At 36.9% G+C, this 21,174-nt stretch overlaps 1 protein-coding gene across 2 annotated transcripts in view; it reads left to right on the plus strand.

Annotated features, from left to right (window-relative positions):
• CAMSAP2 (calmodulin regulated spectrin associated protein family member 2) overlaps positions 1-21,174 on the plus strand; it is an 81,738-nt gene extending 60,564 nt beyond the window's left edge. For both annotated transcript variants that reach the window (XM_053985175.1, XM_053985176.1), the window contains 11 exons: positions 1,430-1,523; positions 2,602-2,695; positions 6,292-6,362; positions 6,873-6,942; positions 7,728-9,924; positions 10,988-11,124; positions 11,609-11,829; positions 12,869-12,941; positions 14,851-14,966; positions 16,254-16,372; positions 17,905-21,174. In XM_053985175.1, coding sequence (XP_053841150.1) covers positions 1,430-1,523; positions 2,602-2,695; positions 6,292-6,362; positions 6,873-6,942; positions 7,728-9,924; positions 10,988-11,124; positions 11,609-11,829; positions 12,869-12,941; positions 14,851-14,966; positions 16,254-16,372; positions 17,905-18,210 — 3,498 coding nt within the window. In that variant the 3' untranslated portion in view covers positions 18,211-21,174. The remainder of the gene's footprint in view (positions 1-1,429; positions 1,524-2,601; positions 2,696-6,291; positions 6,363-6,872; positions 6,943-7,727; positions 9,925-10,987; positions 11,125-11,608; positions 11,830-12,868; positions 12,942-14,850; positions 14,967-16,253; positions 16,373-17,904) is intronic.

A 21,174-nucleotide genomic window follows, 5' to 3' on the forward strand; every position in this document is an offset into this window, starting at 1 on the left:
TTTACTTGAATGGAAAAGATTGTGCTATGGACTTTTCCTCATTCAGTTCTGTCAAGCTGAATAAACAGCAATGGGGTTTTTCCTATTCTATTTATAATTTCTGTGTAATAACTATGCAACATCTGCCTGATCCCTTCACTATATAGTACAGTGTAGGAGTAGCTTTTGGTCTGAGTATCCCTTTGCTGAAGTATAGGCTTATCTATGTTAGAAATCTTCAGGAAAAATAAATCTGAAGCAAAAGTGTCAAACAGATACTCAAGTTGTATTTTCAAATATACTGATGCAGAATTGAGATTATCTCATTTATTATCAAAAGGTTTTTAATAAATATTTTATTTTAAAATTACTTTCTTATCTTTAATGCCTGTGGTTTGTTCTTGACTTAGAATGACATTTTTGTTTCCAAATTGTGAAAGAAACTCTTTAAAAAAGTTGTTTAATTATGGTTTCCCAGTTTAATGTATAAGCATTGTTTACATCTTCAGACTTTGTAAGACGGGTGACAAAGGTCTGTGTACCTGCTTGAGCCAGCTCAAACCTGGATATTTGCTGATCTCCTTCAGCTGATATTTTTAGATATGAAGTGGCAGTGAAAATGCAGAAGCTTTGGCCTCTGAACTCCTTAGCCTCCACAGCCAACAACCTTCTGGGCTTTTTGCACTCCTCATATGTTCTTGCAGCAGAAACAATTGCTCCTGCCTGGCTTTCCTCTGTTGATTGTTGTTGTTGTTGATGCAGTTTGTCACCAGTTGTTTTTCCCTTTTCATCTGTTTTCCCCCCGTGTTTAATCTGGTGGCTCTCACACTGTGTCTTTTCATAATGGGAACATAGAGTAGGGACATAACATATCAGCAGTGCATAAAGCTTTGGAGCTAAAACCTTGTTCTAACCTACAGTCAAGAAACTCTTCTGCTGTTTTTTTGTTTTGCATTAAAGGCTTGTAAATTTGGGTAGAACTTCACAAGTGTGACAAAAGCACATACTTAACACAAAAGCCAAAATCAGATTCCAACTTCTAAAACAAAGGGCTACCATACTTTTTCATGGTAAAAATCTCTGAAAAAAGCATTGCCTACCCTTGCAATGGGCTTTTCACTGCTATTTTTTAATGGAAAAGGCTGATCCTTGGCAGTCATTTTTTTCCACCCATTCTGCTCCTCTCTGCCCTCCCTGCAAGACATCAGGCTTCAGCATATGTTTGGTATGAAACTTTTCAACCCAATTGGTTGCAATCTGGTCAAGTTATGTATTGGTGCTACAGATCAGTTGTACTGTTTTCTATTTCTAAAACAGTGGAGATTGTAAAATAAGTGGAGATTGTAAACTGGCTGAAACAGAGGCATGTCCCAAATGCTGCTTAATCTATTTATTTACAGGCTTGTGTTCTAACATCAATTTCTCTCCATCTCTTTTTTATTTCATGTAGAGCAATTACATGGTGTTCATGGCAGAATTGTTCTGGTGGTTTGAAGTGGTGAAGCCATCATTTGTACAACCCCGTGTTGTTGTGCATCCCCAAGGTAATTATGTTATGGATTGGCCTTAATATGCATGTTTTGATATGTGTGTGTACAGATTGCCATTGTGTTCACAGATGCAGTGAATATTTTAGTTAACAGGATTTGGCAGTGTACAACCCCCCTTAAAGAAAGAAAGGAGTACTCTTTCTTCATTGTAAATCTTCATCTCATCTCATAAATCATAATTAGATTTTGTTGTCTATTACCAAAAATTCATTTAAATTGTTGTGGTATAATCACTTGCAAATTTTCCTGACCTAAACAAGCCTTGAATCCATTTATGCCCATGTGAGAATTACAAATATAATAAGAAACCAAGAACAGAATTTAGCCTGAAGAGCTTGTCTTGCTGAGAAGATACCAAGAGAGAGAATCATAACTCTGGGCAGAGTGAATAGAGAGCTAATTGTAAAATTGCATTTTGTACCCAGTGCAAAGGCACCATCTTCCATCAGCAATTCTCTAATTGAAAAGTTCACCTTTCAGATAGATCTTGAGATCTGCTAATGACTACTTTCAGGTAACTAACATTTCAGGTAATTGAAATGTTCACACAGCAGTGCTGTGATTGGCTTTTCATGCACAAGGAAGAGAAATTCATTGGGTGGCAGTTACAACTTTTCTTCATTTTTATGCTTTATAGCACTTACAAATCTGACATAAATCTTTAAATAGTGCTAACTGGTTTAGGGTGTGACAAAAAAACCTTTTTTCTAGTCAGTCCAAGGGTTTGGGGAGAACTTTTATCAGAAACACTTCTTCCAGAACAAATTTGCTAAAACTGTTTGTTTCCTTTTAATTTTGTAGCTCTTTTTTAGTTTATTTTTCTGTATTAGTTCTTCCCTTGCATTTTCCGGTCTATTTTGTCAGTCTCCATTTCTTTAATTAGTGCTAGTAGGAGAGCTTTGTAGGATGTAAAGATGAAAGGAAGTGACAGTTTTAAACTAAATAATGGAATCAATGAAAATTCTTTAAATCTTTGAAAATCATTATTTCAGGTTATTTTGGACAGCTTTTTAACTATGTAATTTAGCTGAATACTAAACTATAATAACCTGAACTTTGTTCTTCCTGGCAGCTGAACCTGCAAAAGATGCAGCTTCTGCTCGCAGCTTGAATGCTAACAGAAGAAATTATGTGGATGGTCCATCTGGTTCTGACTTTGTAGCCAGGTAATGTCAGAGAATCACTAGTACAATCTCCTCAATCTCCTCCTCTCTGTTCAAAATCAAACAGATTTTTTAATTTGGGTTTTTTTTTTTTTTTTCCTTTTTGCAAAGCTCAGTGATTGAGTTACCAGATAAAATCTGTGGATTTTTGTGCAATATCCCATAGTTCAGCCCTCCCTCCCTGCTGCATGGCAGGCTGCTTGTTCACATTTGTACACTTGGACAGTGCTGTTCTCTTACCAGTGTCCAAAACAACCCTCAGCATTCAGCACAGAAGTGTCACATGGCCTTGTCCTCTTCAATTTCAAGTGGAGCTGCTGACCAGGTCTGCTCTGAAGAAGCTGCTTTTCTGGAATTCACAGCAAATTTTCCAAAGGTTATAATGAAAGTAAACTGAGGTAACAGCAAGGAAAACCCTGAGTGATGGGTTTAGTTTGATTTGGTTATGTTAGTATAGTACCATGAAATTCAAATAGGTAAATACTTACGCTGTGATTAATTTCCCCACCCCAACTGCCTCCTGATGGGGAGGAGAATCAGAAACAAAGTGTAAACCTCACAAGATAAGAACAGTTTAATAATTTGAAGCAAAATAAAATATTATGATGATAATAATAATTGTAATGAAAAGGAGAGAGGGGAATACACCCCAGAAGAACAAGTGCTGCACAGTACAATTGCTCCCTCCAGCAGCTATCAGCCCTCCCAGCCAACTCCCCCAGGTCATGCTGAGCACAGCAGCCATGGTTTGCAGTGTCCCTGTGGCCAGCTCAGCTCAGCTGTCCTGGCCACCTCCCTCACAGCCCCTCCTGCACCTCCTCGCTGGCACGAGGCACCGAGAAGCCCTTGACTTAGAGAAAGCACCAGTGAGCAACCACTGAAACACAGAGTGTTATCAACAGTGCACTCACACTGAATCCAAAACACTGCACTGCACCAGCTACCAGGACGAAAATCCACTCTATTCCAGACAAAACCAAGACCATGTGAAACATTATTTTTATTATTACTGGTACAGATTAGGAAGCAATGTAGAAACATCCTGTTTCCCTAATGTTCTGTAGCTGATCATACGTTAATTTCTCAAGGGAGACCTAATCACTCTCCACAACTAGCTGAAAGAAGGCTGTAGACAGGTGGAAGGAGACTGGTCTCCTCTCCCAAGGAAAAAGTGATAGGAGAAGAGGAAACAGCCTCCATTTGCACTAGGAAAGGTTTAGATTGGATATTAGCAAAAATTTTGTCACCAAAACCAGCTGTCAAGCATTGCAACAGGCTGCCTGGAGAGTGATGGAGCCTCCATCCCTGGAAGTATTTAAGATGTGTACATGTGGCACTCACAGACATGGTTTAGTGGTGGCCTTGGCAGGGTTAACAGCTGGACTTCATGACCTTAAAGGTCTTTTCCAACCTATTCTTTCTATGATAAGGGATATCAATTGTACATTAGGCCTTCTTTTTAATCTTTCTTTTGTCAAGGTAAAGAAAGCCTTCCAGTGATCTGATCTGGACCTAGCAAATGAGAGACAGCATTACAATACATTTCTATTTTTGGGGGTTTTATTTTGGTTTACTGAGTGTATCTAAACTGGCACAGAGGAGAAGGATAAAATTAGCATTTTAACTGGATATTTAGCAAATGGTTGATTTCCAACCCACATAAGCCTGTTTAACCTTTTGTGTTGTTTTTGGATGGGGTTTTTGGAGGGAGGGGTGAGGCTTTGGTTGGGTTTTAGGTTTAAGGTTCCTAAGTATGTTTTTGGTGTTTTGGAATCTATGCTGACTTTAATAACAGTGTAATATTTCTTACTACCATTAAATGCTGGGATTTCAAATCCTTTCCCTGAATGTATCCAAAGTGTGTTCCCCTTGTAGACAATGATTTTATTTTCATGTAAACTGAGCATATAAGCCAGGAGAACAAGAGCCAGTAGTTTTGAACATATCCTTTGAAGCAGGGGTTCCCAAGGCCATTTGCTGTATCTCTCCTCATAAACCAGGGTATTTCATCCAACCTGATGACACATCTCTGCAGGAAAGGAGGGGCCCAAAAAGTAATTTCAGATGGTTGGAATGCATTGCACAGGCTGGCAGAACAGACCTGACTGCAGGACATTGTAGTCCTGGCCTTCCTCCCTGTCCCAACTGTGCATTCCTGCCCCCTTGAGTGTTTGAGTTGCCATTTCAGCACACAAAGACAGAAAAAACGACCCCAGTTGGGAAAAGTGAATGTTCTTCTGTCGCCTTAGCTTGTTGGAATGACTCAGAGGATCGGCTGGAGAGGCAGAGCCAGCACAGAGGAGGGAGTGGGACTGTGGCAGTGAGTAGTTACATGTCTGGGGTTGCCATGGAACCCAGGCTTGGTGCCAGAATCCATCTTTTCCCCAAGGAAAATTAAGTGTATAGATTTTCTTCATGGTAGCAAATTTTCATAGGCTGCAGGGTTAAATTTGGAAAGTATGCTTTTCTTTTAAAGTAACTTACAGACATTAGGATTTTAAAATTTTCACAGAAATCTTGAATACCATTTAAAACAGGTATGTCATGTAGCTAGCATGTAGTGTTATTGACACAAAAAAATCAGGAATTTATGGGAACCTATATTGAATAATTTAATATATAGTTGTGAAAGATACTCTTGTAGATTCTATTTTTCTTAAATTGATGTGAATATCCTTCTTGCAAATATTATTTAGAGACATTACTACACTATACAGTATATATAATAGAATAACACTAGACAAATATTCTGAAAAATGTGAGTTTGGGAGTGTGCTGTTCAATTCAGTGGACAAAATTCAAAACATTAAAGGTTTTAATCCAGCTTGTGTTTGAAGTCTGGTTTCTCTAGAAGTGTTGTACATACAAATCCATGTGTCTTTATGTATGTGTCTTTGTTCTGATCATGAAAAAGCACCTTGATCAAAACATTGAATTATGTTAATCCCATCCTGGATTAGCATAGCTACTCAATTACAGACCTTCTCTGTAAACCAAAGAAAGTATCTGTGTAAGTAGAAACAGAGGAAATCTCTATAATTACTCCTTTAGTAGTGAATATTTTTTTTTAAGTCATGTCTATCACAAAATCTTCTTTATCCACTTCTAGTGCATGTGGCAGTCCAGACACAAAGTAGAAGTTTCAAACTAAGCAACTGAAAATAGAAACACGTGGAAAGTATGTGCTATTGGCTGCAATCACTCAGTTTTGAGGCCAGTAGGAGGTGCCTCATTTTGCTCATGTTTGTTTAGACTTTTTACTGAAATCAAGCCTAAAAAATGGAACCTTCTAATAGAGACATTTACATGAAATAAATCAGGAGACAAGTACATCAACAAAACGTATGCTGCAGGTCTGTAGCTGTTCGTGTATGAAAAATACCTTTTTGACTTTTTGGTCCACCTGCATTAGTCCCAGTGTTCTCTTTTTAGTTGATAAATTAATATTTCCAGAAGAGAACTACACCTCGCTTTCTTTCCCATCACAAAAAAAAAAAAAAAAATCTGTTTTTGTCTTGGCCAACGACAGCGTGACTGGTTGGCCTTTGTGTTGTAGCTTTTGATGTATTAATTCTAAGTTAATGTCTCTTGCTTTATAGATTGGAAAGTCCAGCTTACACACCCCCTCACCAACTGCATACACCCCAGCAGCCTTATTCATCTGTTCCAGGTAACAATTCACAAAGGGCTGGGAGAGGCAGTGAGACAGGTGTCGTCCTCTGAGTAAATTGCTGTCCTGCTTGTTTTCATTCAAACATCATTTATGCAGAAATAGACCTTTACATGAAAAATTAATTCATTTACATAATTGACTTCTGTAATTTATAAAGTATACAAGTGGGAAGATTGTGTTTGTACCAAATACATTGTGTGTTTTTTAAATTTGACTTCTGTTTTGATTATGTGGGAGATGGCTTACAACAAGTATTTGTGGTCTATTTTAGTAGGATTTGTATAATATTTTACACATTAGTAAGCTCTTTGAGGGATGAGGGGTAAAATATATATTCAGGATGAAATTGGCTTTAGTTGGTCTAGTTGTATTTGCAATATATAAACACTTTTTTGCCATTGCAGTGTTCTGAGTAGTGAAGCAGATCAATTTGTTAAAGCAACAGAAGGTGATGTTAAAATCATTTTTCACAGTAGTTACATTGGGTCCTATTTTTGTTTCACTTAGGAGTCATCAGAAGATCCACATCTATGTCTTATGTAGATGGGCAAGTAGGGACATGGCCCAAAGAGAAAAGGTAAGTAATCTTACAAGCTGGTTACAAAATACTGGGGTTTGGTTATGAGTAGTAGTAAATCCTCCATTGTAGTTTGGATTTTCAGAGTCCTGTAATGAGAATTCTTGTAAGCTGCTTGGAAAAGTAGAAAAAGAAAGATAAAACCATATCGTGGATTAAAAACTGGTCAATAGGAAACCATCTTGAGAAATAAATAATTTATTCTTTACACTAAAAAGGTATACTTCATGAATTGTTGTTAAATGTGCTTGTATTTACTCATCACAGTGAACTAAACATGGCAACAGTAACATGGCTAATGATCTCAGTAGCATTTAAGCTTGTATTATTTTGGGGATGCTAAGAACAATTAGGCTGAATATTTTAGTTTTCAGTTAGACCAGTCATAAACTCTTAATCTGTAGGGTATAAACCAAAGTTAAAATGTTAAGAGTTATAGTGGTGTGTAAACTGTGTCTTTTCACACCTTCCTTCTGATCTATGGTGGCAATTCCTATACTCCTAGAATGAATTTATTCCAAAGTAGTAAAAAGCATTGGTTACATTCTATTCTATTGTGCTTTTTATAAATTTATTATACTTATATCTATTTATCCTTCTAAAAACAGCTATCTAAAAATATATGCATGTTTATTATATTTGAAGCTAGGCAAAATATAGTACACCTAACAGTGCCTGTAATACTACCAGATTAAAATAGTTTTAAAATCAAATACAAATATTTCCTTATTTTTATTAATAACCCTGAGTTTCTCAGTTACTTTCTTTATTCTGATCTCTATTAGATCATCATTGCATGGAGTTTCGTTTGACATTCCTTTTGACAAAGAGAAAAGCATTCCAGCATCTACTCCAAACAGAGGAATTCCTAGATCTGTGAGCAATGAAGGCCTTACAGGAAACATCAACCGCATGCCGAAGCATTCTAGAAAAAACCTGTCCTTCAAACCAGTAAATGGAGAAGAGGAGAATCAAGACATTGAAGAGGAAAAGGACATGACCAAGGCCAATCAGTCTCTTAATGCAAATCAAAGAAACGCCAATGAGAGCAGACAGTACAGGTTTCCAAATGGAGCTCTGCAAAACAGGGCAGTTCTGGATGATTTTGGCAATCAGATTGAGACGCCGAGCATTGAAGAGGCTTTGCAGATAATTCATGACACTGAAAAATCTCCCAGACTTCTCCAAACAGACCAAATTACAAATGGGTTCTTTCTTCACAATCGGGAAATGAGCATCTTGAATTCAAACATTAAACCAAATCAGACTACCCCAGATATAATCACAGACACTAAAGGTGCTCTGAGTCCTGTGACTGACAACACAGAAGTAGATACTGGAATACATGTCCCGTCAGAAGATATCCCAGAGACAATGGATGAGGATTCTTCTTTGAGAGATTATACTGTAAGCATGGACTCTGACATGGAGGAACCATCTAAATTTCTCCAGGATTACGACATGCGGGCTAGCAATCACAGAGATCAATTAAGTCCCTGTCCCAGCTCAGTAAGTACTAAATCACAGGCAGGCAGCAGTGCTTCCTCGAGCTCAGGGGTTAAAATGACCAGCTTTGCTGAGCAGAAATTCAGGAAGTTGAATCACACAGATAGTAAAAGCAGTGGAAGCAGTTCCCAGAAAACCACACCAGAAGGTTCTGAGCTGAACATCCCTCATATGGTTGCTTGGGCTCACATTCCTGAGGAGGCATCTGTTCCTCAAGGAAGAGACACTACACAATTACTGGCTTCTGAAATGGTACAGCTGAGGATGAAGCTAGAGGAAAAGAGGCGAGCCATTGAAGCACAGAAGAAGAAAGTTGAAGCTGCATTCACAAAGCAGCGGCAGAAAATGGGAAGAACAGCATTTCTCAATGTTGTGAAAAAGAAAGGTGATGGGGTGTCACCTCTCCGAGAGGAAGCAGCAGGAGCTGAAGATGAGAAGGTATTCACTGACAGCAATCGGTTGAAAGAAAAAGAAACTCAAAAATCAGATGACCAAACTAGTAAGACTTCAGAATTAATAAAAGAAAACGCAGAAAATTCTCATAGCAAATGGTTAAAATCTCCTGCTACTACGGGGGATGCTGAAAAGCAATGGAATTTAGCAAGCCCCTCAGAAGAAAATCTTAATGATGGAGATCTCTTAGAATATACAAAATCTATTGAAAAACTAAACTCTTCCCTACACTTTCTACAACAAGAAATGCAACGTCTATCCCTTCAGCAGGAGATGCTGATGCAGATGAGAGAGCAACAGGCTTGGGTTATTTCTCCTCCTCAACCTTCTCCTCAGAAGCAGATTCGGGACTTTAAGTCTTCTTCAAGGCAAGGGGGAACTCCAGCTCCTGTTGCACCTTTCTCACAGGAATCTCCTCGCTCTACACATCAATCTCCACAATCTTCCAACAGAAAGAATGCCTCTTTTCACATTAAAATGCAAAGGACTCCTAGGCCAAATGAACTGAAAATAACTCCTCTAAACCGTACCTTGACTGCCCCACGGTCTGTGGACAGTCTTCCCCGTTTGAGGAGGTTTTCTCCTAGTCAGGTTCCCATTCAGACTAGATCATTTGTTTGCTTTGGAGATGATGGTGAACATGTAAGTGAACCTCAGTTAAAGGGAAATCTTTTGAAAGAAGTCAAGTCTACAGAAGAGATAGCAAAAGAAGAAGGACCAAAATTGCCAAAACAGGGTGAGCAGAAGTTGGAGGAAAAGGAGATTAAGCCTATTGAATCTAATGTTTCTGAAGTATTATCTCAGCCTATCACAGAAACGGTCTGCCTCACCCCAAATGAAGATCAGCTAAACCAACCGATTTTACCACCTCCAGCTCCCAAAACTGCTAACTTAATTGAAGTTTCCCTATCAGATTTGAAGCCACCAGAAAAAAGTGAGGTATCTGTCGAGAAATATGAAGGTGAAAGTGATAGAGAACAGTTTGAAGATGACCAGAAAGTGTGTTGTGGATTCTTTTTTAAGGTAAGAGACCTAGTGGATGTGTATGTCAGCTGTTAAGCTTTGTTTAAATCTTTAATTGAAACGTGGATGCTGTTGATGATTCAAGTCAACAGACAGTACTGCAACTCTAAATGTGCAGGCTTATCTTTTTGACTTGATTAATTTGGCATCATAAGAGTGGTGAGATTCTACCATACTTCAGTTCTGAGCATGTCAGAGTATCCCCTTCCATTCATAGTTACGGAAGAATGCTTGGAGGTCTTGCTGAGGAAGATCTGTGCTGAATGTAGATTTTTTTTTTTAACATATGTTTTGGTGATCTTGATTAAACGTGCTCACATCTCACCCTCACTTCCTCACCTCACTCCTAAATTTAACTAAAAGTTTTTGAAGTACATAACAACCTGCATTTTTAAAAATTATTCACAATTTTGAATTGCACTTTGGAGAGCCTTTTTCCCTTTCTCAGCTGGATAAGGAAGTATAGGTCTGCTGAGACTCCCTTTTGAAGTTTGTATTTGGGAGCACTCCTTGGAGACTTTTTATTACAGAGCTGTATTTAGCCAGACTTTTAACTATAATGCATATTGTAAGACAGTGGTCTAGACTTATTTCCATCTTAGAATACCCCAAAATTTTGTATCGTGTATCTAGATGGACTTAGCTTGTCTGGAAGCATTCCTCAGTTCTAAAAAAACACCTGGCTTGCTCAGAAGTTACTTTTATATGGTGCATAATTATTGGGGTTTGTGATAATTACCTTCATGTTCATACCTATAGACTCTTCCAAAGCTGAAAGAAGAAGTTTATGCTATGTGGTATCTGACTCAAAACTAAATACCTCACTTAGCAAGTTTTCTCATATCAGTGTTGAATTTTGTTTGACTCAGGAAGGAAAAATTTCATTATGAAGTTTGTAAGAGTCTTAAGAAAAATCTTCAAAAATAAATTTATTCCAAATACTGCAAGAGTATGTTAGGATACCCAGTGTACAGAATTAAGTGTCTAATCACTTGGCAAAATCAGTTGCTGAATTTATAGATCTTAATATTTTTGGTACTTTTCCTTCAAAAACGGTTGCTAGGATGATCAAAAGGCAGAAAATGATATGGCAATGAAAAGAGCAGCATTGTTGGAGAAGCGTTTGAGAAGGGAAAGAGAGACTTTGCTTCGAAAGCAGCAACTGGAAGCAGAACTAGAACATAAGAAGGAAGAGACAAGGTAAAATTACATGTTTAATCCAAATGATCAGTAATGGTAAACATAGTAATGTCTGCTTTAGTTAAAAGTGTAACCTGCATGTCAAAAAGTTGCATGTTAATACCCAAGTTATTTACTGCTAGAGGCAGACGTGCAGAGGAGCCCAGCTGGCCTGGCAGGACAGCAGGTGGCATCAGTCTGCAGCTCTCTCGGGCTGGGAGCTGTGGAGCCTGTATCCCTCAAGGCTCCTTCTGCACAAGTGCACAGCGTTCACTCAGTTACAGCAATGAAGCTCATAAACCTGAGTTTGGTTTTCTTAGTAGCAATATCCCAAAAAGTTTAAACTCTCTGAAAATTGTAAAAAAAATTTAAAAGCGATTGTCTCTTACTGGTGCTTGAGAACATTGAAGTTCCAAAAATCTGATGCATGTGTTGTCCTCACTGTGCTAGCTGAATACCTTATTCGGAAAGTTCCTATTGCTGAGTTTTTTTGGTCATTTTTTAGACGTAAAACAGAAGAAGAACGTCAGAAGAAGGAGGATGAACGAGCACGGCGAGAATTTATTAAGCAGGAATACATGAGAAGGAAACAGCTAAAGCTTATGGAAGACATGGATACTGTCATAAAGCCACGTTCCCTCTCAATCAAACAGAAAAAGCCACGTCCAAAATCTATTCACAGAGATCATATTGAGTCACCTAAGACACCGATCAAAGGTCCACCAGGTAACAAATGTTTACATGGAAAAAGAGTCTGTTCATGCTAAAACACCAGCTTGGGTTTTGGTCCTAACAAGCACGTGCGTTTATGAGAGTCTTGTGCTACATTGAAACTGCACGTGTCCAAACTGGAAAGCAAATTTTGGCATAGAAATGGAAGGATGAATGCCACTTACTTATGCTATGCATGCATGCATATATCAACAAACAAAAATGTTAGCTCTGAAACCCCAGTGGAGGGACGAATATGTGTTGCAAGTTTCATGCACACCCATGTTTTCTTTACTAATCTTTTCTTACACCTGTAGAGCTAAGAATGAATAAAAGTTGGGACATAAGGGATCAATAAATAAAATGGTGACTATAAGGTAAGACTACTTTAATTCACACAATATGGACAAAATTAAAATTTGAAAGTTACTTTTATTTCTTTTTTTTTTCTATTTTGCTCACCAGCTGCATGTATAGTTAAGAACATAGCAACACTAATCGTGTGGAGCAACTTATCGTTCTTTTACATACAACAGAACTTGCAGTACTGGCTGGAAGAAGTATTGCCAATTTACAATTAGAAAAAATAACCAGATTGCTCAGTGATCCTTTTTGTTACAGCCTCCTCTACCCTTGTTGTTGTGCTACATTTTCTCTGGCTGCTTCCCTCCATCTTCCAGTATAATTTAAAGTATTTCCTTAACACCTTCCAAGAATCCATTCCAAGCTTTAAATTAAGTCTCTTAAGCTCTCTTTCAAGAGGACTTATTAACTTTAATTGCATTCTTTGATTTGCATAGTGCAAATATTCCCATGTTCGTGCTTCCCCTTAGTGCTTAGCCTGAGCCCGTCCCCAATGGCTGCCAAAGGCTGGGTGACAGCAAGTGTTTACAGGAAGTGCAGAACATATGCATGCAGGTATATCATGTAGAAAAGCTCTTACTGACTTTCAGATGCTGGTGTTGGTCTGATGAACAGACTCTCCTACTTGCATAGGTTTATAAGCTTTAACTTTGTTTTTATCCAGGTTCACAGCTTTATCGTGTTTTTTCAGTATCTAGTCTTTCATTGGCATCGCTGAATACAGGGGACAATGAGAGTGTGCAGTCAGGCAAGAGAACACCAAGGTAAAGCTAAAATAACCATTTCATGTAATAAAATTCTGTAATCAGCTATGTAAAACTAGCATGAATTTTTTAGAGGTGGTGTATATATTGTGTACTCTGAGAACAGGTATGTTTTCCTCATTTGAGACATGGATAGTTTCCACTGTCAGACATTTGGGAACCAAGCCATGGTCATTTGTTTTGCAAATTTTACCAAGTAAACCAGTTGGGCAGGTATAAATGAGGTCAAAACAAAATGCTGTTCACACAGCCTCTTTAATTCACCTGCTTGTATCTAAGTCTCAACCTATGGATATTTTTACTAAACCTGTATGCTACATGCAATGACATAGCTGCTTTTCTTTTTTTAATATAGAAGTTTATTTTCTGTTTTGTTTTTTTGTTTAGCAGTTGTACAGGGAATTACTGAATGCTCACAAGGACTTCAGCCTTTTCCAAACACCAGAATTAATTTTGCATTAAAAACTACCTGAAAATAACAGAAAAAAATTATATTTTTTAATACAAACCCCATATTATAATTCAGAGGAAAATCACAATTTCTGTGAACTACTTGATAATATTCAGACAAATAATATTTTCTTTGTATAAAAAAAGAAAAGTGAAGAAAAGCAAACTAGGAGAAGGGGGTTGATAAGGATTATTACATTTTCTGATATTGCATGTTGTGTCTTCCTGGCCACTACACATTATTCATCAGCTCTGACAAACCTGCAGCTGGCTTCAGTTGACTTCTCAATTACCTTGATGTCTCAAGAACTGACTTTCCACATATGAAACTTTCATAAATGATTCAATTAGCCTAATATCTCTTGTCATCTTTTAAAAATTATCAGTTTTAATTGAGAGAGGAATTTCCTCCACCTATATTAGCTATTACAAAAGGCTTGATGTTGCTCATCTATGCAGGCTTTGCAGGAGATAACCTCTGTGTACGGAGCTGGAGTTGTACAGTGCTGTACTATGTTTCAATTAGCAGTACATCTTCCTCAGGCTTTGGATTTCTTTAGGGGATTGAGACTTTTAACACATTATAAAAGCAACAGAGTTGAAAGAATTTTCAGTATCTTTCCAAACCCATATTGTCACCTTGTCCTCGCATCACCATTGTTTTTGGTGATCCCACTGAGAATCTCAGTGATACATCTGTCACCTTCTTCATGCAGATGCTAATCACAAAAGGTGTTTGATATACTATAAATTGAATTTTCATCTGTTGCTTTACAGAAAATGAGTATGCACACAAATTTTGATATGATACCACTTTTTTCCTTATTCTGTGCCTTTTTCTCACTTAGAAAACTTTGATTCCAAGCTGCAAATTTGACTGGCTTTTGCAGTGCCACAATCAAAAAAATTTAAATATCTTGTAATAATTTAAGAAAACTTGACAATCTTGTTTAGACTTTTAAATGCAAAATTATCCACGTTTGAGTGCAGCCTGAAGAATTACAGCACCAGAAGTTATTGTCTGTGAAAACAAAAACTAGAAGGGAAATTGTTTTGCTGTCTTAAATACAGCAGTTCTCACTGTCAGGTGTTGCAGTCATAAGTATAAATGAACTAAATTTTTACTTCATTATTCTATCAAGAACTGGTTTGTTCACTACATGAGATAACCTTGGTTTGCCAGTACATGTTAAAAGTAACACAAATTTCCACTTAGTAATTCTATTTCACAACCAAGAACATCCATTAGGTTTCTGTCCCTCAGATGTAGACCAAAAATTAACATATACCTCACCTAAAGACCACCTTCTTGCATCATCAAAACACACTAAATATTGTGCATTTTGGTTTATAGTTTATAGTTCAAATCATTGTGTTCTACCTTGCCTTCTTTTCATATCAGAAGGCTTCCCAGCTGAACATTGTGAATTTTTTAATAGATTTTAAAACTAATGTTTAGGTCTGAATCTGTGGAAGGATTTTTATCCCCAAGTCGCTGTGGGAGTCGTAACGGAGAAAAAGATTGGGAAAATGCATCTACAACTTCTTCAGTCGCCTCTGCTACAGAATACACAGGTCAGTGGCAACCATGGTCAGAAAAGCACCTGCCCTTTAGTGGTTCTATGCATGAAAAGTTTTAGTCACCTTGATTTGACTTCTTAAAACTTGATTGAGTTTTACCCTTCAAAGTAGAGGCTAATAATACAAGGTTAACATTTTTAATCCAAAATAAAAGTACTGACTCAATAGCATTTGTGACAACTGCAATAAACTGCAGTCAGGCTCAGAACAGCACACGGGCTCACACATCATTCTGTACTTCAGTAATGTCTCTAGCAAGGCACAAAATGTTGCTATTTCAACTCAATTTAGAACAGAATTACAAAATTCAAAAACCAAATTGCAGCAGCAAAAAGTCGTCTTAGCAATGCAAATATAAATATTCTGCACTATTTGTTTCCTAACAGATGTTTTGTGGTTTATTAAGAACTTTATGATCAGACTACTCATTCTGTATTATATTATGAATCAAATAATAATGGTATTTTCCTCCCTTTTCTCTAACTATACCACACGTGATACTGCCAAGACCTTGCATCATCAGGCTTATAAAAGCTCCACTTTTGCCAACCTAATATCACTTTGTTTGTGAGAAGAGTAGCGTAAGGTTAGGTATTTTCTAGGGTTTTTTTCCCCAAAGCTTAAACAAACAGGTTTAATCTCAAATTTAATTGATGCTTGCACATTGTTTTCCTAATTGGTACTCGTGTTGGGTTTTTTTAAATGGACTTGACCCACGTACACAGACATTTCAGAAATTAAAACAGGAGATTTCTCCTTCAACCAGATGAATCATTTTGCAGACAAAATAGCCTGTCAAGTGTAAGACCAGATCTTTCATCCCTGATTTTGGATAAAACATTTCTGCAATTCCAAAGAGGACAGGCAACAGTCACTCTAAGCACTGCATATGCCTCATTGTTATACCTTGTACCCACAAGGGTACAATCACAGGTGTAGAAAAAGAAAAAGAAAGACTTCGCTTTCTCCTGGACAACTGAAATTTTGGTTAGGAAAAAAAAAATGTTCTGTTGTTCATAGAAAAGTCCTCTGAGAGAAAAAATATTTACCGAGGCTGCCGATAATAATGATTTAATAATGAAAGACACATTTGTAAGTAAATTCAGTGACATTTGAATGACACTTTACTTGTTTGTGAAATTTGTGGTCTCTGACCTTATTCTGTATTATTCCTGGATTTGCATTTCTATGCAAAAGTTCCACACCAGAAGTGCTTCACAGCAAAGTAACTCTTTGTTGGCTTATTGTTAATGTAGCTTATTTGTTATTCCTTTTGCATAGGACCAAAGCTCTTCAAAGAACCCAGTGCTAAATCCAATAAGTATATAATTCAGAATGCACTGGCACATTGCTGCCTGGCTGGAAAAGTAAATGAAGGTCAAAAGAAAAAGATCCTGGAGGTAAGAATATTTTTCCCCTAAAAGCGCACACACCTACGTCAAACCAAAGTCAAGCATTATGGAGACTCTAAAGCATAAATGCAGACACTGAAAGGTAACCTTAGATATTGTGGCAGCAATCAGTGAAGGGATTGAGTAACTTCTGTGACTTGCTTCCTGTGTAGGCAGAAGGGTTCTCCAGTGCTGTAGGAACAAGAGCTGTTACTTTGTACATGCAGCACAGGGAGCTGAATTAATTCACATTTAATTAATAGTTATTGCTTGTTTTATGGGGGAACTTCAATATCTAGGCTTTCATAATTTGCTCACAAAGTTGTTTTCCCTTACACGTGGAGATCCTCAGGTTGGGAACTTGAGAAGTAAAGCACAGCACCCTCATGAACAGAAAGAAATGCATCCCTTCTAGGCTCTTCTCCAATTTCCAAGCAGTAAGGCAAATTCAGGACTGTCTACTATAGGAAGGTGCCTTCCAGTCTTCTCTCTTACATTGCTATAAACCTTTAAATGCACAGATATTGTAAATGCACAGATAAATGCACAGATATTGTAAAAACTCAGGGACACTGTGTTTCCAGGCAAAAGAAGTAACACAGAGTCTGAGCCTTGAGAGTAACAGAATTGTTCCATTTACCAAGTATGACAAATACAACAGATTAACTGATATCAAACCTCACAGATATTTGGAATCCAGACTGAATTTCATTTCTGGAATAAACTTCACAGCAGTATTTCTTGTCCTTTCTTCTCTTTGTAATCCTGCTGCAGCCATGTCTGGATGCTGCTTTCTGTCTTTCCTGACACTTTTTGGAAATACCAAGTCAGGAATCAGCACACACTCTTGCACTTTAAGTAACTGGGAGCAAAATGATCCTCAGAAATCCCAGAAAAAAACAGCTGCAAAAATGTCATGCTTAACTCAAGGATGAAGCAAGCATACATCACTTGATAGAGGCTGTATGTGTTCAGGGCACATGTCCCATAGAAGGTCTGTCAGGTGGAATAGGAATCTGAAGATTTCAGCTAATTAAGAACTGAATTAGCTGATTTGTTCAATACATTTCAACTGACTTCATGGTTTGACCAAGCTTGAGTGGATTTAGGGATGACTGAAATTCCATTCTAGCACCAGAGGATCTTTCAGATATATTGAGACATGTGTCAAGTTTCCTGTTCCCAAACTTGCAAGTATTAGAGCAGCTTGATGAAATGGATGATGAAGAGAATTTTTATTTGTTCTACAAAAAGACTTTTGGGATGTCTGTTCTTGAGGTACAGCTAAACAAGTATAGCTGAAGCTGTCTAAATAAATTAGGTTTTGGTTGACATGGGTATCTACCCTATCAAAATTCAGATAGGTGAAGCTTAGCAAATTCTAATGATTGAAAATAAGGTCTTTTAGTGGACAGAGTTAGACATAAGTTTCATCTCTGGTAGAAAACTGATTCAAAATGAAATCTAATGAATTGAAATGTTTTCTAATTACAATGCAAAATTCATATTCTAAATGTTTTCTTTCTTTCTTTCTTTTAAAGGAAATGGAAAAATCTGATGCCAATAATTTCTTAATCTTGTTCCGGGATTCAGGCTGCCAGTTCAGATCTCTGTATACGTACTGCCCTGATACTGAAGAAATCAATAAATTAACAGGAATAGGTCCCAAATCTATCACAAAGAAAATGATAGAGGGACTGTATAAATACAACTCTGACAGGAAGCAATTTAGCCACATACCTGCCAAAACTTTGTCTGCCAGTGTTGATGCAATTACCATTCACAGCCATTTGTGGCAAACCAAGAGACCAGTAACTCCTAAGAAACTCTTACCCACCAAGGCATAGTAGATGGGAAAAAATTTGCTTGAGACAATTACGATAAACTTGCACTTCATCTTTACTGCCTATAGGAAATAGATTTCTAGTTGCCAACAAGACTCTTAGAACTTAAAACTGGACACAGAGTTCTATTATCATGTCCAACTGGAATGTAAACACAGTGTTTAGGAGTGCAGAAGATAACTCTTAGGTGAATAATTATGAGTGATTACGGAAATGTTTGACTTGTGTGGAGACTTGTATGTGCTAATGCAACATATAGAGTATATTTGCTCTGTATTTTGATTAGATACACTGAAGCACTGAATGTTCCTCTTTAGTGACTCAAACTACATTTTTTACATCTGTTGCCTTATATGTTTGTATTTGTGCTTGTCTTGAAATATTTTTCTTTCACTAAAGAAAAACTTCTTAATATTCTCAATACCATCGAACTTTGCATACTGACTTACAGAAAAGACTAAATGATAAATTGTATGTCATTGAATAACAGCTGTATGGGTCTGTTCTCCAAGATCCTTACTGTGTGCTGTAACAAAATCAAGATTCATTCCCCTGTGTATTTATAATTCTTTTTCAATTCAATAGTACTGATTTGCTTATAAACTAAACAGTAAAGGAAAAACCTTTGAACTGCTTGAAGTTTTCTTCAAATGAATTATTTAACAACTCAGGGTAAAGGTGATGCAATTATTTCTGTTTCAGTAAGTTGCCATCTGAGATGTAATAACTGACCATGTGCATGTTCATAACATCAGTAAAACTCAAAGTAAAAAGATTTGGTAGGTCTCTGAAAGGGTTTAAGCAAGTGTGCATTCATTGCTTTGCACTGTTCCGGCTGGAGAGAGAGCACACGGTCAGGTCCTGCTTCTTCAGGGAAGGAATAGGAACTCACGAAACATTCAGAACTAGATCCCTGATGTTGCCTAACAGAGCACTAAATATTCAGAAGAATCACAGAATTCACTAAGTCACAGATCTTTGAGAAGTCGTGCATTTAATTCCCATTGATTTTAAGATCCAGGCCACTTCCTGCCTTCAGATCTGTCAACTCAGACTTGAATCAGTTTTCTAGAGAACAGGCATCTGATAAGAATTGTCAGTGTGTCTTTGTAAATTGTTTTCTTAACACTAACAGGTGATGTCTTGTGACACAGCAATTTTTAAGTACATATGGCAAAAAAGCCTAACTGACATTTCAGTAAATCTGTAACATGACCAAAACCAAACTCTAAGCATATTTCAGTATTATTTATAAAGGGCTGCATTTTATTTCAAAACAGTGTTTGATTATTTTCTAAATCACTATCCCCATTCGGCGTTTGTTTCTCTTATAATTTGCTTTTAACATAGCACTGTTCTGAAAAAAAAAAAGAAAACACACTTGAAGCCTCCCCTAAATCTGTGGCTATTTTGATAACATTGTACACCCGAGAATTTGTTGGGGGGGGAGGGAAATCTCATTCTCAGGAAAAGACTTGAATGATTTGTGATTCTGTTCTGTTTCAGTGTTGTGACAACTCCATTCACATAAGACAGTATTGTGCTATAAGTATGTAGTCCATTCAGTTTCATGGGAGACTAAAATGATGTTCATATTTCTCTCATTAAACTGCTTTGAGAGAAACTGCCTCACTACTACAATGTGCTCATTTACTTAGAGAAAAGATGCACAGGAATGAGATGTCACTAAGCAGTTTAGAACAGTACTTTTTTAAATTATTATAAGGCCTTAGGTATCAGTGCATCTGGATTATATACATTTTCTCAAAAATGCTGTCAGTTTACTGTAATTTATGTTCTTATATTTATGTATATTTGTTAAATCTGTAAAAAAAAGAAAAAAAAAACACTTTAAAATACATGTTTAATATGTATGTGGCTCAAAACTATTTGTGGTTAGCTGATTCCTACTGTTTGCATGTATATCACCAGGATATGTAACTCTTATAATTCAAGTGTATACATATTGTGTATATAGGATATAAATAATATTAAAAAGTGGGGAAGAGGGTTTGCACATTCTGCCTGTTAGACACTTCCTACAGCTACCATTGTAGGAACACCTTGAATAACAATATGAAACTGTGTATAATATACAGTGATTCAAGAAACCAGGAGGTTGGAATTAACTGACACACATATGGTGAATAACTTCAAAAGAAGTTTTATCATGGGAGGCTTTTTATTTCTAAAATCTGTTCTATGATTTACCTGAAGATTTGCAACACCATAAAGACACACACATCAACCTAATCAAAGTGAGCTTAAATACATGACAGGAATTCTTTGAGTAATTTTAAATATATCTGAATGTATTATGAAATTTGCATTTGTCAACAGGTTAAAGATTTGTGCAATGTCTAAAAGTAGAATGTGAATAATGCAGTTGAAAATTTCATTGCTCGCAGTATAAGGTTTTACTTAATACAGGAAAAGTAAAGCTAGAGATGCTTTTCCTTTTTAAGCCTGCAAATTTTCTAATTACAGTGGATCTTTGGTTGGGATCATGTTTAAAAAAAAAACAAGAAAAAGAAAAAAAAAAAAAAAGAAAGCTTTCCATAAAGGCCAGTATTTATCACTGACCTTTCCAGAACACACTGGTGCTTTCATCAGGGGTATTATTATTGTTGCTACGACTGAATTGCCAAACTCTCGTCTTAGTTTTTGGAGCAAAATTTCATCTTCTAACAGTCATAATAGCTACTGAATTTTATTTTTTTTTAATGTTAGTATGACTGTTAGTTTTTATTATTTGGCTGTTTAAAGCCAAATTCAGCTATTTAATTATGATTTATTGGGCACTGTTGAAAAATGTACAGTGTATTGTGTGCTTACTTGTCCACTTCTATGGAGCATAGCTTCCATATTTTTTCAAATGCTGTGCTGTAAAATATTGTCATTGCTACTTATGTGGTACAGTGTAGTTTTTTCCTTTCATTTAAATAAAAGCATGGCACCAAAATAACA

Source organism: Vidua macroura, chromosome 9 (assembly GCF_024509145.1).
Source record: "Vidua macroura isolate BioBank_ID:100142 chromosome 9, ASM2450914v1, whole genome shotgun sequence".
Lineage (NCBI taxonomy): Eukaryota > Metazoa > Chordata > Aves > Passeriformes > Viduidae > Vidua > Vidua macroura.